This window comes from Nicotiana tabacum, chromosome 4 (assembly GCF_000715075.1).
Source record: "Nicotiana tabacum cultivar K326 chromosome 4, ASM71507v2, whole genome shotgun sequence".
In the NCBI taxonomy this organism is placed as follows: Eukaryota; Viridiplantae; Streptophyta; class Magnoliopsida; order Solanales; family Solanaceae; genus Nicotiana; species Nicotiana tabacum.
This window is the reverse complement of record NC_134083.1, coordinates 62,430,341-62,447,816: the sequence shown is the minus strand read 5'-3', so window position 1 is coordinate 62,447,816 and position 17,476 is coordinate 62,430,341. Positions and strand designations below refer to the sequence as shown.

Sequence of the window (17,476 nt, the reverse complement as noted above, 5' to 3'; positions counted from 1 at the left end):
AACGAGATTTGATCAACACAATAAGCCAAATAATTCTGATATTATCTGAAGCAGATCACGTGAGCCCCCCTCTCTATTCTTTTTCTAGAGATATGCCTATACAAACGGCCAACTTCTCTGCTGCATTTTAAAACGGCTCTTTGAACGTTTGGAATTTGAAATCCCGCTCTATCTATAAATACAAGCGTTTAGGAGTTTTGGGGAGCGATTTTTACCTCCATAGAAGCTCATTGCTTCTTTTCTCATCATTGCCATTTCCTCTTTGTAATATGTTTCAGAGGGTTGGCTCCCATTTGGCCCCCAAGTATCAATTACTCTCCCTATCCTCTATTGCAACTCGTGCATATCAAACATGAATATTTTATCAATCTTTTTTTTGGACCAACTTTTTCATAAAAAATTGTATATGAGGCTAATATTTAAAAGTCATTTTAGATTATGTATTAGACTGGAGAGCATTTCTTTTGAATATTGGTATATTACAAAATATATATATACACAAAATAGACAATCACTATATATATATATACAACATAGACTATCACTATACAAAAATTATACAAAATAGACTGTCACTATACAAAATATATACAAAAATAGACTGTCATTATACAAAAAATATACTAAATAGACTGTCACTATACAAAATATATACAAAATAAACTGTCGCTATACAAAAATATACTAAATAGACTGTCGCTATACAACTTATATACAATAGACTGTCATTATACAAAATATATACTAAATAAACTGTCACTAAATAGACTGTCACTATACAACAAATATACAAAATAGACTGTCACTATACAAAAAATATACAAAATAGACATTTCGGGCTATTAGATGTAATATGTTTGGGTCGGAGGGCCATTTTGTGTCAATGGACAAAAACATGGGCTATTAAAATTTTGAGGGGCTATAGAAGGTAGTTTTCTCTTACAATAATCATATCTGATTATTGAACTATAGTCCGTTAATAGATGGGATTAATTAGTGGAAATGACACTAGGTAGCCACTTTTAAATATGTTGTTTAAAATATATCCACAGTTTACAATGTATTTAAAGATTAGCCAATTTCGCTCAAACTTCAGGACACGGCGTCCTTGAGTTTAAACCTCAAAATTCAAACTTCAGGACATCATGTTCTAAAGTTCGAAATTTGTGTCTTGAAATTCGAATCTTATGTCCTGAATTTCAAATTAGCAGCTCAAAAATTCAGGACACTAAGTCCTGAATTTTCAAATTCAAGATACTTAGTCTGAAGTTTAAATGAATTGGCTAATTTTTAAATACATTGTAAATTATGAATATATTTTAAATAACGGGCTTAAAAGTGGCTATTGCTACACTTCGCCCGATTAATTAAGACTGACCCAAATTTGGTATGGGCAGAGTTTTTCTTTTTTCTTTTTTTTGGTTTGGTGATGACTAGGTTAAATTATAGCTGAGTAATTGTGCTGGAACTAATTATGTACAGGTATGATCGGTCGTACTTCATACTCCATGTGATATCAGTACCTATATTGAATTTAAAATGCTAGGTCAGTGTTGCCAATCTTGTTTCAGGACGTTAATAGATTATTAAACAAAAGATGCTAAACACGAAAATAAATTGATATTCACCCAGTTAACAATAGTATGTTGAATATATTAAGGCTTTAGATGTTTCATTTGGTCAGTAATTTGGCACCAAAATTTGAAGAAAAATATTAGCACAAAAAAAGGAATAAGCTCAACTCTACTATTATATTTCTAAAGGTTGATTCATCACCTGCTAAGAAAATTTGTGATGTTTCTCCACCTTTAGATTAAGTAAAAATATTGACTGCGCTCTACATTCATCTACACAAGCAACCATCATAGATACTTGAATAAAAATTTACATCTTAGTCGACCACAAGCTATTGAGATGGACGGGGCTATGATTTAATCATCTTCCTCCATATCAATGACCATCCTCAGCCGCCTTCTCGATACAGTAGTAATAGGGGCATCAAGTGAAGCAGCATCATCTTCCAAATCAGTCAGTTCAGAATGTAATTTGTTACGCAGTTGCTGATTGACAGGAGAAACATCTTGGTCACTGCTAAAGTCAGTTGTTAGGTTTCCAGCATCAACATCATCGTCTGAGGCAATACTATTAATTTCTGTACCCTCCTCCATTGCAGTAGCTTGATCAAGCTCTCCCCTTGAAATACCAAAGGTTAAGATCATGTTAGTTAAGTTGTCAATAACTCAGTGCGAATGGATCTAAAATAATGACAGGCTTTTTTGCAGAAACTAAGTCCTAATATGTAAATAACAAGAAAACTATTTTGATATCAGAAATGCTGTTGCTACAATCCAGCTGAGCACAACGGGGAAAATATAAAGTAACTGCCAGACATTAATGGTCCCTAGATTGTATGTTATCAATTGACAATGCTTAAATATCAAGCTATATATGCCTGACGCCGTGTCTTTATGATAAATTCAAACAGAAACAGCCTACTTTTTTGCGAAAGGTAACAATTTGTATTTTGATAATAAATCAGCACCAGGTTAGTGCTGATAACAGCATGTACAACTCGAAAAAGCAAAAGAAGAGCACCTGATGTAACAGCTAACTACAAGCTACCTATAAAATCTATCAGGTCTCCTACCTCATTCAAAAATTCTTGTTTAGACCAAAAATAAAACAAGACAATCCAGAAACAGCCTACTTCTACACTGTTGTGAATGTAGTTAGATAGCAAAACTTGGTTTAAGAAAAATAACAGGAAGTAAGCGATGGGATTTAGGAAAGTGGAAGAGGATGGCAAAAAGAGCTCAGAAGCCTAAGAAAGATGGCATAGTAGTTTTAAAAATTCCTCCAGAAAATAGAGAAAGATCCCTAAAAGAAATAGGGATGAGGTGAGTGACTTTATGAGAGGCTCATACTCAATGGGAACACAGAACTGGCATAGTAGTTTTGTAAAGTTCCTAAGCAAAAAGAAGGGGTTCCAAAAGAGCAAATAAGATAGGATGAGTGACTATATAAGAGGCTCATACTAATGGCGGACAACAGCACTATCAATCGTGGTACCGGAAAAGGTGACATCAATAAAAACATAGCTACAGTTTACCTCTCTGAGTCATAAGTATCTTTGTCTTCAATGTCACTTTCGCTGCTGATCTTCCTTGAATTTACAATAAGCTTCCCCTCACGCTGTGGAACAGCTTTTTGAGTTTTTCTGCATCAAATAACATTATAATTCATTACAATATTTATATTAATTTTACTACTGAAAGAAAGACTAAAATGTAATTTAGGATGCTTAATAAACCAACTCAGCGAAAATCTACAGTCTACACAAGATTTCGTAATCGCCATGACAAAGTCGGTTCATGTAAAGAAACCCAAACTTGACCAATGAAAATACCTCCTACCCGTCCTAAAGATGTGGAGCATGACCTTTAGCTTAGACCACATTCAAGCTTCAAGTCAATGAATAGGACAAGTCAAATAGGTAATTTTGATGCTTTGATAGAATAAAAAGACTTGGTGATTGGTGAAGATCTTGATTCGAAGAAACTATGGACCTGAGACAACCGCATGAAGGAACTGTTGCAGTAATTATACTGTAAACACTTTCCTTGTATATTAACCTGGCCATTCGGAAACTGTGCTCCAACAACCAATGCAGTACACCTCCCTAATTGACTTTTTCACCTTTACGGATTGTAAATAAATGGACCAGCCTATCAGCATACATTCATGCAACTTTGGTTGTACCATGCAAATTGGGATATTTCTATCAAAAGTTAAACAGAAACTGTTATCTTTTATAAGCTACATACACTTAAACATAAATCAGAATAAACCCACCATCTAAAGCAGTAAGAAAGGGAGAAGGATGTCCACAAAGACTGTGTTCATTGATTCTCAAACAAATAACATGTTCAAAGTCATGTAAAAATGATATCTGTATAAAGGGAGGAGGAGGAGGAGAAGGCATATGAAAACATACGTCAATAGCGAGGTCAGCAATTCATCATCAGACTCATCTTCTGATGATTTCTGGTTCTCTCTTCCTTCAGAAGTGCTATCTTTTCCCTGATATTTGCTCCTGAAACTCCATAAAACAATGAAAGCCCTTATCAAGTATTTGGTGGGAGCACAGTAATTTCAATGTGTTTACCATTCATCCAAAACATTTCTCTTAGCAAGATGGATAATAATGTCATTCATTGCTAAGATTATAGTGCTTTTTATCTTCTATCTTACATGCTATTCAGTAACATCACAACCCAACTCAGGATGAGAGAAGGAAGGAGTATCATTAGAATATCTTCTGCCACTATTTTTCAAAAATTTTGCTGAATCAAATAGGTAAGTGTGACTGAAATGATTAATGATGTGGTCATGAAATTAGTTTGTTTAAGTTATATATTTACTTATTTAGTTGTGACATCAAATAGTACTTTGTTTATATTTTAATAATCATTTTTTAGCTAAGGCAATTCTTGGGGCTTGAGGAACTGAAATCCTTATATGTAAATTGTAATTGGTCAATGGAGAAAGCACTATATATGACACAATACGAAATAAAGTAATGCTAGAAGCAGAAAACAACCATCATATTCAACAATGTTTCTGAAGTCAAATGTTGATTTCTAATTGACATAATTCCATTTTCTTTGAATTAAATACAGCGGACATGTCTCTTTCCCATAAAAAAGATTGTGCGATAAAGCAACAGCATCATATCTTTATTTATTTGTTTGATTATTTATTTATTTCTTTTGTTTGTTTATGTGAGTTTGACGGGAACTCAATGATATTCCTTGTTTTTTATTCCTTTTTTTTTCTGGTAATACAGGTGGAAATTAAAGTAATACGCTAATATTTTGACCATAACGTATTCTTTTGAAACAATTTATCATCATAATGAAAAAAATGTTGGATGCTAGGTTTCTTTTTGGATAAAAAAGAAAAAGAAACAAAGAATAGAGGTGTAGAGGGGTTTCCTAGTCTGATAATAGTTCAAATATTTACTTCCTTTGGTATCATATTTGTGCAAGTTCCATTTAAATGGCTTAGCTATCATCCTCTCTATTCACTATTCTAGTTAATTATATTTGTGGCCAGTGATAGAGCCAAAAATTTTACTAAAGGAATTCAAAATAGAAAGAAATATGTACACGAAGAAGTTAAGGGAATTTAACATTTACTGTTTATACATAAAAAATAATTTTAATCTTTATATATTACTGTAATATGAACTCCTTTGCACCCCATAGCTTCGCCCAATTGTGGCCTTAATTAACCTTTATCAACCCTACCCATTCGTGCACTACCACTGTGCTCCAACAACCAATGCAGTACACCTCCCTAATTGACTTTTTCACCTTTACGGATTGTAAATAAATGGACCAGCCTATCAGCATACATTCGTGCAACTTTGGTTGTACCATGCAAATTGGGATATTTCTATCAAAAGTTAAACAGAAACTGTTATCTTTTATAAGCTACATACACTTAAACATAAATCAGAATAAATCCACCATCTAAAGCAGTAAGAAAGGGAGAAGGATGTCCACAAAGACTGTTCATTGATTCTCAAACAAATAACATGTTCAAAGTCATGTAAAAATGATATCTGTATAAAGGGAGGAGGAGGAGGAGGAGAAAGCATATGAAAACATACGTCAATAGCGAGGTCAGCAATTCATCATCAGACTCATCTTCTGATGATTTCTGGTTCTCTCTTCCTTCAGAAGTGCTATCTTTTCCCTGATATTTGCTCCTGAAACTCCATAAAACAATGAAAGCCCTTATCAAGTATTTGGTGGGAGCACAGTAATTTCAATGTGTTTACCATTCATCCAAAACATTTCTCTTAGCAAGATGGATGATAATGTCATTCATTGCTAAGATTATAGTGCTTTTTATCTTCTATCTTACATGCTATTCAGTAACATCACAACCCAACTCAGGATGAGAGAAGGAAGGAGTATCATTAGAATATCTTCTGCCACTATTTTTCAAAAATTTTGCTGAATCGGAAAGAACAGAGAGCACAAGTAATAGCATCTGCAAACTTAATCATACCTTCTTCTCATTGATAACAAAGTCTCATCATCAGAGTTGTCTGAACCTTCTTTAGAAGCATCACCTGCTTCATCCATCAATTGCAGGTTGGTTTCTAACCTTTTCTTTTTGGGGACATACAGGCCAAGTTGCTTAAGTTTTCGTGAAATCTTAGCTGCCGATAAAGTTCCGTCAGAATCAAGTGCATTGGCAATCATGTGGCTGCACCTCTTGTGATCTTTAAACCTTTCATAGTAAAACCACATCATATTATTAGCCTAGCTATAACCTATAAGGAACAGATTTACGAAAGCAAATGTCTCACAAAAAAATCACTTTCTTATTTATAGAACTCACTGCTCGAACAAATCTTTGATCTTCTGTTCCTGCTCCTGACTAAATGCCTGCACTCTCTTTCTAGTGTGCCTGAGAATGAACAGCAAGAATATTTAAATCATGTTCATGAAACATATAACTACAATTGCTTTAAACAGACACTTACAGATGCCTTCTCTGTGAAGTACCCTCTTCCAGTATATCTGAATTTTGAAGTCTGATCTCACTTTCTAGATCTTTTTCTTCATTCCCAGGTTTGTCAGGAGCACTAGCATATACTGTCTTTTTCTTCCGTGGGATTCTGTATCCTAACTGTTTAAGTGTCCTGGAAATTTGGAGAGGTGAAATCTTTCCATCTGGATCAAGGGCTTCCGCAATGAGATCACAACAATTTTGATTATCTTTATACCTGGAAATCAAACAAAAAAAATTCAGATGCTTCAGAACAAAGAGTGGAACCAATATAGAATATTCATCGAAAGAAGGATGGAAATGGCAGTTTGCAGTTTTCATTGTTTGAGTCAAATGTTTTGGTTGCTGTTGTATCCTTTATCATGAAACATGCAGTCACTGCTAATAATAGAAGTGTTCCAGGTCTGTTTCTCACTGAGAAGATTGGTAGACCTTGTAAGGTTAACAGAGGGGGAAGTGGTCCTCCAAAGATAAACTCTAATGCCGATTTCACAACCAATTGATTTGGGATGGTGTTGCCCCAGGAAAGACAAAGGTAAGCTGGAGATAGCAATTCTTATTCTAAAAGATCAAATCTTTGCAACATCAGAGGTATATTTAGAGCATAGAGAACATCATTAACAGAAGACATTTATAGAATAGTCAGGAAGAGAGTAAGAAAATGCTCATCATTTGTGAAACAATATGAGTAGATAGTAGAATACAACATTTACGAACTTAGATCTCTTCTTGTTCTTATTTTTACAACCAATGACATGTGTAGGTATGCGGCATGCCACCCTTCAGACATGATTATTACTCCATAATTCCCAGTTCTACTGCCTAATTTAACTTATCACAAACGCTTCCTAAAGATATTCAACCAGTTACAGGGCAACGCAGACTTGGGAGCTAATCTGGTACACTCGAGGTATGTGCACACTTCTATTTTATCATTGTAGGATAAAGAGGGTTTCAAACACGCAAATAATAAAATTATATATACGTACCTCTCAAAGAGTTGCTCGACTTCCCGTCGTAACTCATCATTAAGAGCTTGTAGTTTTCGTCTTTTAGGTTCCCTTTGAGACTCTTGTTCAGCTGACTGCTCCTGTCTGCAATAAGAAAACAATAAAGATGGCTATGCTGGGAAATCAAGAAGAGAAAAAAAGCATGAATGAGGATCATACTTTTCCAAATGTCGCTTCTGATTCATCACATCATTTCCATCATTTGAAATTGATGTAGGACTTTCCTCTCTCTCTAGCAAACTTTGGTTACTCCTATTTGTGACCTCTGTGTTGTTTCTGCGAACAGCATTGAATTAAAAGATTCTGTTGGAGGAAAAAAGTTGACTTGGTTCTTTATCTTAACAATAAAAGACCTACAACACTGTCAAATGCTATTTTAACTTTTTTTTAGTAGGAATGATCAATGTCAGAAAAAGAGAATATCTCCAAAATTAGAGGTCAAAAAATTGATGAGCCAAAAACTTGGATTAAGTTTATGAGGTCTGTCACCAAAATAAACTCAGTCTGAATAATACAGAATTCAACATATGACATTCTTGGTTTCTTTGATTCAAGCACTATGGCATTCAGCAAACCACAATAACACCCTTCCAGTATTAGTCCAAACATCTTACCTGACAGCCTCTGAAAATGGTAATGGAAAATCAGCTTCATCATCACCAAGGGCATCAGCTATACTTCGGCGGATCCATCCATTTGCTTCAGATGAGCCAATTTCATCAGTCATGGAAACACCTGAACTATTTTTACCATCTTTCTTAAATTGAGATAGCTCCTTTAGCATGGAATCACAATTAAGATAATGACACTCTCTACGTGATTTCCAGAAGAGAACCTCTATGAAAAGTAGGGGATTACTCTTCATTTTACGCAACATTCTCCTAACTAAGCTTGTCAAAAAGAAGACAATGTTCTCATATTCTCTGCAAGGCCTTGACTTCTGCTCCTCTAGAATGTCATAGAATGTGGTGAGGAGAGATAGCTGTATATCAAGCAGAAAATATTAAAATGAAATCTGCTACTTAAGCTTCACATTAATCTTGTTTCAGATAGAAACATACAGTTTTCAATAAATTACCTGGTATAGCATGGGCGAAAGTTCGAGATCATCGCATAGTTTTTGTAATATGCATATCACATAATTATTTGTAATAATGGAGTTGCTCTTGTAATACTTTAGCAACCAACAGAGGTTGTGAATGGTGGAGTTGTTTGCAAGAGCAGAAACCAAGGCAGATATCTTGAGATCATCTTCCGCAGTTAACACATTTTCATCACCAGAAGAATCATCCCTGCCTTGATCATACTCGTCGTTAACATCATTAGAAAGTTTTTGTTGTGTCTCCGGCACAGAGTTCTGGTGTCTTCCTGACTTAGTTTCAAGAGATACAGGATGATTAAGCTTATCTAGGACTGTGATATCTTCTTCTCCCTTTCCACCTGCATGAAGATTGTTTGACTTTTCACATCCAGAGCCTGCAGCATTATTGTGAGCTGTATCAGTACTCTCAACCATTTGATCTTCGTTCACCATGGTACAACCCGTGTGTTCATCAACCTTATTGGAGTCTATGGCATCTTCTCCATTGTGAGCCAATCCGGTATCTCTAGATTCATGACTAGAGCCGCCAAAACCTATCCCAAAGGAGGCTGAATCTCTAGTCATTTCATCATTATCCTTCTTGTCATCTGTAACTGTTGTCTTCGGTCGTTTTTTCCTCAACTTTTTGGAAATCTACACAAAAATAAATCCTTTTTAATCAATAGATGTCAGTTGCTGAAGCAAAAAATTGTCGTCGGATAAACTATATTTAGCATCTATGGAACTTAAAGCACTAATGAGATATAGATCCTGCTGTGGCATACTGAGCCAAACTTATGCACTTTTTCTGAGATAGCAAGATAACAAACATGATTCTTCATATATATTATTCCCTATCGTGTTGGTAGGATGATGGGGGAATGTGAGGTTGGGGAAACAATCATTCCTTACATGAGACATGAGAGAGTAATTCAAAATAAGGACACATGTCGAATGTTCACTATTTCATTCGCTTTCGGTGACACCGCTACTGCAGATACATAACTTAACGACTAAATTCAGCTTCAGTATTTCCACACAAGGTAGCTAAGCATAATTCTTTGTAATGCTCCTTTGAGCACAAAAGAACTAAGATTCATAATATGCCTTCAATTATGCTCCCAAGTAATTCATCCCCACAAAGTGTGGGTTACTAAGTTACGAATTTCCTTAAGCTAAAGGACCAGAATTTTTCACTCAGTAAAGCTAAAGTATTATTGCGAGCATGTTAACACTGGTTAACAACAGAAATTTCTGAGACTAACAGTAGAAAAATCATCACTCATCTGCACTATATCTCCCACTTCCCCAGCATAAATATATTGATAAATACACACTTATTATATATATATATATACACGCACAAACGGGTCCTTAAGTGCATGGCTCAATATATTCCAAATCCAACTTGAGACATTCAGGTCTAGAGTGAAAGAGTTAGCCAGAGATGCACCATCCAAAAACAACTGAAACTATTTTAGTTCATCCCCTTTACATAACGTAGCTTCCATTCAAAAAGAGCTGACAATGTGAATCGGTAATAGTCTAGAACCTAAATGCCACACCTCTCCAGAACTCCAAATTTACCCCACAACCCTTCTCTCTTACTCTCTAGACAAACAAGTCAATCTATCATATAAAAATAAAAGAACGGCTTTACTTTAGATATAGAGAGCATGGGTCAAGGTTGCTGCTATCTTGTTGTGGTTCACTTCTCCATTATATCTTTACTGCAGAATGTAGATCTGACTAAATGAGCATTCATACGATCTCTCTCAAATCCAAACAAGGTCTTTTTTCTCCAATCAAGTTTTTTACTTCATAGAAACATCTACTTAGTATCTGCTGGAGAATATGAGCATTTGAAGTTTGATTACAATAATAACATGCGGTCTGGGGAGGATAGTGTGTACACAGACCTTAAACCTACCTTATGCACGTAGAGAGGCTGAAGTTTCATTACAAGTGACTGAATCATTCAAGATAACAAATATAAAAATCCCTTAGAAATGAATACAAAATTTATTTCTTACAAGAAAAATAATGAAAAATTCAAATACAAAAGTTATCAGGGAATACCCTTAATGAACCACGTGCTTGAAGGTTCTCCATCAGCTTCATAACTAAATTGATAATTTCTACCAAATCAGCAAGGTAACTGGCAATAATAGATTTGAAATATTAGCAAGAGAAGATTATATAGGCTTAAAGGTTAAAGATCCTTTTTGGCCAATCATACAAACAACATTGCATTAACCTGATAAATTGCAGGTAGTCAAAAAACAGCAAAAAGTGCATTTTGATTCATGCTGACATGATTTTATGCTTGGTGCAGTGGAATTTAGAAGCCAACAAACAAACTTATCTCAGACCCTTCGTCAAAACATGGTTTATAATTGCTACGTAAAGTTTTCTGCAGCTAAGAAAATTCATGAATAAAGCTTTTCTGACATGGATCAAGAAATTTATAGTAGTTATCAACAAGGAATTATATTTTAAAGTTTACACTGTTATGAACGGACCCGATATTGCTTTACCAGAAGGTTAGAAATGAAAGCAAGTTTTTGAGCAGAGTCCAGCAAACAAATGCAGCAAATTTTATCCACAAAGATGGCTTTACTATGGCAGTTGAATACTTGAATATATTAATTCAAAATAAGAGTATCCTTCACCGCATAACACCTATTAAGATCTTCAATGAGCTAATCCCTGTCTATTTGCAGAAATTGGGTTCAACATCAAGCTAAGCTTTTCCACCTAATAAACTATAAGTTGATTTGCACCTCATCCATAATGTAATACTGGATGTCACTAATGAACTTGGCTGAGGTATCACATTTACTGCATTCACTCAGCTTTTCTCCAATTTTCAGGAATGATATAGTTCATTAATACAGTTCATTTAAAAAAACTTGAGAGCTAGAAGGGAGACCTTTTCGCTTGCTTATGGGTATCAAACGATTTGATCTGGTTCAAGAGAAACTGGGTCATCCCTTCATCAGTTTGATCGTAGAATAACTTGTAAAGAAGAATTCGAGCTGTTTGATGCTCCTTGGAATCTTCAGGAGACTGCTTAAGCGCCATCTCCAGCATAAGAAGCTGCCAACCAAAAACAGTAGTCAGAGAAGGATCCCAAAGTTCGATTCATATCATAACACCCAACATACTAAACAAATCCTTAAGCTGAAGTTGATGTTGAAGCATCATAAATAACAGCTTTTGGGCTGAGAAACACTGGGTACTGCTAGAGGTGTGACAAATCTCATTTTATTTTGTTCTATGAATCCATCTCCTACAATATGCATATTAGACCTATTTTACCATACAGAGGCATCTCATGCTTTTCTTCAACATTAAACGCTAAACTAAACCAAGAGGAAAGACAAAACTTTGAGGAAAGTCATGATCACCATAGTTTTCATAAGAGATCCTGCCACGTAGAGAAACTTGCGATCGTTTGTCTCCTTCAAGGTCTCAAGCGAATAGCGCCATCTCAAAAGAACCAGCTGGAACATTGATTCATTTAAAGACTCGGCAATAGGACCACATATACAACCTCTGAACAATGTGCTATCAGTTCTAGAATCCATCGGTTCTTGGGTATCAGCTTCTTTGTTAGGCTGATCAAGTAAGAGAATCAAGAGAAGATTGAGATATGGGATGACAAGGATAAAACTAGGTAAATGGAAACTACTTACTGAAATTCCAACAAAAAAGAAAAGCACACAATTAGTTCAACAAAGAATTTTCCAAGAGCCAGTACCATTTACTATTACATCTTCGCACTTCTCTTTTTAGTGTCTCAACTCTAATGATCAGACACCAGACCTAAGTTGTTTCAATTAGATTCCCAATGTTCTGAGTATGAATATCTTACTTCTCAACATTCTAGATAGCTTCATATTTGGACATAGATCAGCAAACTAGTATTATCCAGAAATGATGATTATGATTCAAGAAGCTTGCTACAAATACAAGAGGGGTCTACAAAAGTTGTTTAGCTGGTAAATGCGTATGCATTCTCTCTATAGCAAACATTAGCTGTTGACTACTCAGTCAAACTTCCCAATGCAAAAATTTGACTGCATAATGATTTTAGTAGTTCAACTCCTTACTGATTCCAAATGATTAAATGAATTAATAAAAGTCACTAACCATTCAAAATCTGATCAATAACGTGAAAGGACTCAGGATCCACATTATAACTGTCCTAAATTCGTTTAACCCACTACAACATAATACTATATATCCCGGGCCTAAACTTGCTCTGTTAGATGGATGTTCACCTTCCAGTAACAGAAATATTTCCCTACTTGTTGACAAGTTTGGAATCAAAAGCTGTTTAAACAGTCAGGCATCACTGGAGATCATAGAAAGCTGATCAAATGCTTCAAAATGTAAATATTCCTCAGAGCAAGTACGCCCAAACTTAATTATTTTCAATCAGTTTCTAGCAACTGCAGTTACTAATAAAGAGGGAGGATAAGAGGAACTGTATGGAGCACATTTACAGATATCCAGACACACCCAAACCATGTAACATCACTTGCACAGAACGTTGCTTACCTGATTCAAAAACTTGTGGTACTGAAAAGAAGTAACAAACTGAGCAACCTGAAAGAAAATAAGAATATCGCTATTCTGAATAGCATGATGTTCTTTTTCAATGTCATCACGAACTGACTGCATCAGAACTGTAGGGAGTTGAATTAGAATAGAAAAACGAGTAGTGCCATAAGAAAGAAAGAAGAAGCAAACAAAGCAAAAGCAGATGCATCATTTAACCACATATCTTACCGTTGTATCCCCCTTCTAGGAACTGGTTAATAAAATCATAAAGCAAATTTAGAATCTTGTTCTTGGTTGCTGGTAGTCTTCCTTGGTCCCACACAGTCCTTTTTGCCGGACCTCGGTGCTTCTTGTGAGCTATTATCAAGGGATCATGAGAAACAGAGCAAGGATTGCCCTTAATTAATGTTTTAGAACCATCCTGTTAAATTAAAAAGTTAACATTAGTACTAGTACAAACTACCATTTATTAAACTATTACTAGTACACCATCAGTCCTCGTGTAGAAAATCAATTCAGGAGGATAACTTACCAGGGAAAACCGTGTAAAAGTTCCACTGAACTGAGAATAGCAACCCAGGTTTCGTTGTCTGATAACTTTTCTCTTTTCACGTTCTTCTTCCATTATATCTTTGAGAGAGTTAATTGAAATATCACTATCTTCATCCACCTGATGAACAAAATAAACTTATGAATCAGAAACCAGAGAGGGGGGACCAACTGTCTTAAAAAAGCTTCTTCACAATATGAACTAGTCCGGCTCAGAAAAAGCCTCAAAAAAGCATGCAGAAAAGCATATGTGCTCTACTTGATGAAGGCTTCCACCAAAACTTCAAACATTAAATCTATGCTTAACAATGGAAGAATTTTCTTCTAAAGGCCAAACGGTGCTGAACTGCTTATCTGTCTCGGGATACACAATAACTTCTTAGTTCTCATGATTAGAAAGGAAAAGACAGGCCAATAAGTATACAACTCACAAGGCAAAGCAATAATTCCTTGGTATGCTTCTCAAAAAGTTATAGATTCGGTCTCTTCACCTCACTGATGCTCAGGAGCAATTCTGTTTAAAACATAAATAGGGCATGACAATAAAATTCGAAGATCTTTCATCTTCTATGAGTACAACTACGCTTTGAATCCCCGCTAGTTGGGGTCGGCTATAAAAATTTAACTATTTAAGTCGCTCCATTAGCTCCATAGCAATCCAAAATTTGAAGATTTAGATTCTCTACTATTACAAGTTTTATACATTTTCCACTAGAATACAAATCTCTAACAAGACTAAAAGACTCCTAGCAAACTATACTTCAATCACAACTAATTCGTATCATCTATTGGATCTTTTTCTTTGTTATGTCCTAAAATGTGCTAAGAATGCATGGATTCCTAGAGATTGTAGGTCATTTAAGACAATCATTCTATATGATCTAAGATTTACCTTGTCCCATTTTAAGACATACCCAGATATCAATAAAATATTAAGATTGTGTAAAAAAACTTTTAGGCGAGTGCTCCATTTCATCTTCTATGAGTATTAAATTGAAAAGGTGTTAAAAAGGTGTACTAGTATAAATGACATGTTTGCAGAAAGAAAAAAGCATCTCTTTTTTCTTTCTCCATGGAAACTAAGTGTTGTCAACCAAAATTTCCTGCATATCCCACCTTCCATATAGCATTCTGGCCACAACAAGATCAGTCCAATTTACAAGTTCTATCTCTAATCAAAATTACAATTTCATCCAGAAATGCAAAAAAAGTGAAAAAGAAAAAAAGAAAAAAAAAACAGAAAACAGTAGACAAAATTGGACTCAAATAGTGGCCATCAGTGGCGAAGTCAGGAAATTCAATAAGGGTATTCAAATTTTGAATACCCTTTGCCAGTGGGCTATGCAAGGGTGTTCAAAGTCTATTTTTAATTAATAACAAGTAATATTTTACCTTATACGTAAAAAAAAATAAAAAGAGAAACAGCAGACAAAATTGGACTCAAATAGTGGCCATTAATGATATTGTAAAAAACCAACCTTTGCATCCTTGAGATGTGCTTTAGCAATTAACTCCGGCAGCTGACCCATGAATATATAATAGAATGTCTCCAACAAAAGCAAATTATCATGACGGAGATAGGTACAAGAGCCACCAACATGCTGTGATAGAACTAAGATGACATCCATTACATTCTCTTTAAACAAGAGCTCTAGAAACATGTCTCTGAGAAATACAAATTCTGTCATAGAACCACCAGATTTCTGCTGGGTTGATATGTCTTGAATAGCCAAAACATTACGAAATAAACTAAGCACCAACTGCACCATTTTCCAGTCATCTTCTGTGAAGGCCTCGCTGTTAACATAGTAAGATAAGTTTGTAACCAGATTAACAACCTATGAATTCATGAAGAAGAAGCAGCTATCATATACATAAGCTTAACATTCTTATATGAAGTACAGTAAAGCCAATGAAAGGACTATGACATGTCAGCTCAATTTTATACATCACTTCAAGGAATTTTACATATTTATGCACAAACAAAAATATGAAGCCAGAAGATGATTGCAGTTACCAAGCCAAATTTTCCAATGGGCTTTCCAAGAGAGACATTATCACCGGCACAGCATCACTATAGGTAAGTGATGACTTTACTCCCCAAAGAAGCTCTATCTGTTGCGGTATGTCATGTGATGTAGGATCAATGGGCATCGTTAGAAACACCATAACCTTTACTGTAAAATGAGATGGAGAGCAAAGGCAGACGAAATTAATAAAAACAACAAATTCCATGGTTACCTATATAAAATGAAATTGATAAACTAAAGTAAGATACCTGCATTTAACAGCAGATTTCGGTCATCTTGACAGTACTCAATAATAGGAATCAAATCTTTGCCCACAATATTCCATTTACATACTTGCTTGAAAACTTCTCTTGTTTGAGGGTCATCTCGCCTTAAAAACCTCAACAAATCCTTCAAATTATCTGCCAAGGAACAGGATAACAAATAACCAATTAAACATAGAATTAAAGTTTTATGCACTGACACTGTAAAAAATACAATAATGAGGTTACTAGGTAACTCTATTTAATAGATTTATTGATAACCTAAAAATAAAGGTAAATAACCTTCTATAACAGGTTAAATTACACGGATAGTGTGAAAGATTCATTACATTGTCAGTGTATGTAACTCAAATACTTAAACAAAACCATAAAACGTGACATCCATTTACTAACGTGACAGCCCCTACACTAACAGAAAATAATATGAAGCTAGAAAAACAAATTAATTTTAAGATGAAAACTTTTTATCAATTAATCAATCACCTATATCTCAATCCTAAATTACCTGAGATCGAGTATGTGGATCATATGTATTCATTTCACAATTAACCACAAAAAGTTAAAGAGAAATATAAAAATGTAGAAGCAAGGTAAACAAACCTAAGCAGTACTCTCCTTTCGAATAGCCAATTCGATTAGCATCGTCGTCCTCTTCAATGATTCCGAGGCCAGCACATATCGTTGACAGCCCTTCCATTGATTATGAATCTTTTTTTTCTTTTTTTGAGGTAGACTTTCTCGATTCAGGTACAATTGGTATCAAATAGGACTGGTGTGAAGCTTGTGTGGTAATTCTGGATGAAATTTTTGATCTTTACGAACTTGATGAGTAATAACACTTAGGGTTTTTTTATGGCGCCAAAGGGGTATCTGAAAGTTTTTCCCGCGCTTGCAGAAATCTACGTGGTAACTGGAGCAATTATAAGTTGTTGTCAGGACCACCGAAGAAGTCGAGTACCCGTTACGTGGCACGCCTTCATTTGGTCTTATTTTTTTGTTTGGTCTTCTCTTTTTCTTTCTTTTTTTCTGTTGGCAAAGGCCTTAAATGGAGGAAAATTAAAGAAATCCTTTTTAGAATTAGAAAATGATCCTAACAAAAATTATACAGGTTTTTTTTCCCTTTATATCAAATCAAATATTTCTTTTTTGAATCCCTAGCTCATCTTCCTTTATGTAATCTTATCTTATATGGAGTAGTACTTTGTAACTCGGTTTTTTTTTTTTTTTTTGACGATGGCAAGGTCTGGAGTAAACATAAAAGGAATAGGTTGAGTATGGTGAAAATTAAATTTTCACATTTGGTATGTTAAAGTAGGTGCTTTGCTAGTTGAGTTATAACTTAATCGTCTAATAAGTATTACTTTAGTTTGATTTGAACAAATTGCAAAA

The 17,476-nt window shown here is 34.9% G+C and overlaps 1 protein-coding gene across 4 annotated transcripts; it reads right to left on the bottom strand.

The window, feature by feature from the left end:
- Positions 1-1,646: 1,646 nt before the first annotated feature.
- LOC107820701 (uncharacterized) lies at positions 1,647-16,980 on the bottom strand. Of its 4 annotated transcripts, none has more exons than XM_016647030.2 (21): positions 16,688-16,980; positions 16,073-16,225; positions 15,812-15,971; positions 15,273-15,591; positions 13,778-13,915; positions 13,474-13,666; positions 13,243-13,370; positions 12,087-12,296; positions 11,609-11,775; positions 10,756-10,834; positions 8,674-9,330; positions 8,210-8,577; positions 7,755-7,871; positions 7,575-7,679; positions 6,560-6,802; positions 6,415-6,483; positions 6,079-6,303; positions 5,675-5,779; positions 3,995-4,099; positions 3,110-3,217; positions 1,647-2,193 (listed from the first exon to the last, which is right to left on the bottom strand). In XM_016647030.2, the coding sequence occupies exons 1-21, from the start codon at positions 16,782-16,784 to the stop codon at positions 1,932-1,934; spliced, it is 4,008 nt and encodes a 1,335-aa protein (XP_016502516.2). In that variant the 5' UTR covers positions 16,785-16,980; the 3' UTR covers positions 1,647-1,931. The 4 variants fall into 4 exon arrangements, with proteins under 4 accessions (XP_016502516.2, XP_016502517.2, XP_016502518.2 ...); XM_016647031.2 differs by having other exon boundaries at positions 3,995-4,093; XM_016647032.2 differs by having other exon boundaries at positions 5,675-5,773.
- Positions 16,981-17,476: the final 496 nt, after the last annotated feature.

Coding starts and splice junctions, on each gene's coding strand:
- LOC107820701 (XM_016647030.2), bottom strand. CDS start 16,784: ATGGAAGGGCTGTCAACGATATGTGCTGGCCTCGGAATCATTGAAGAG. Junction 9,331..10,755: donor AAGCACGTGGTTCATTAAGG/GTATTCCCTGAT, acceptor ATTTTTGTGTAG/ATTTCCAAAAAGTTGAGGAA. Junction 6,484..6,559: donor ACTTCACAGAGAAGGCATCT/GTAAGTGTCTGT, acceptor GTTCATTCTCAG/GCACACTAGAAAGAGAGTGC.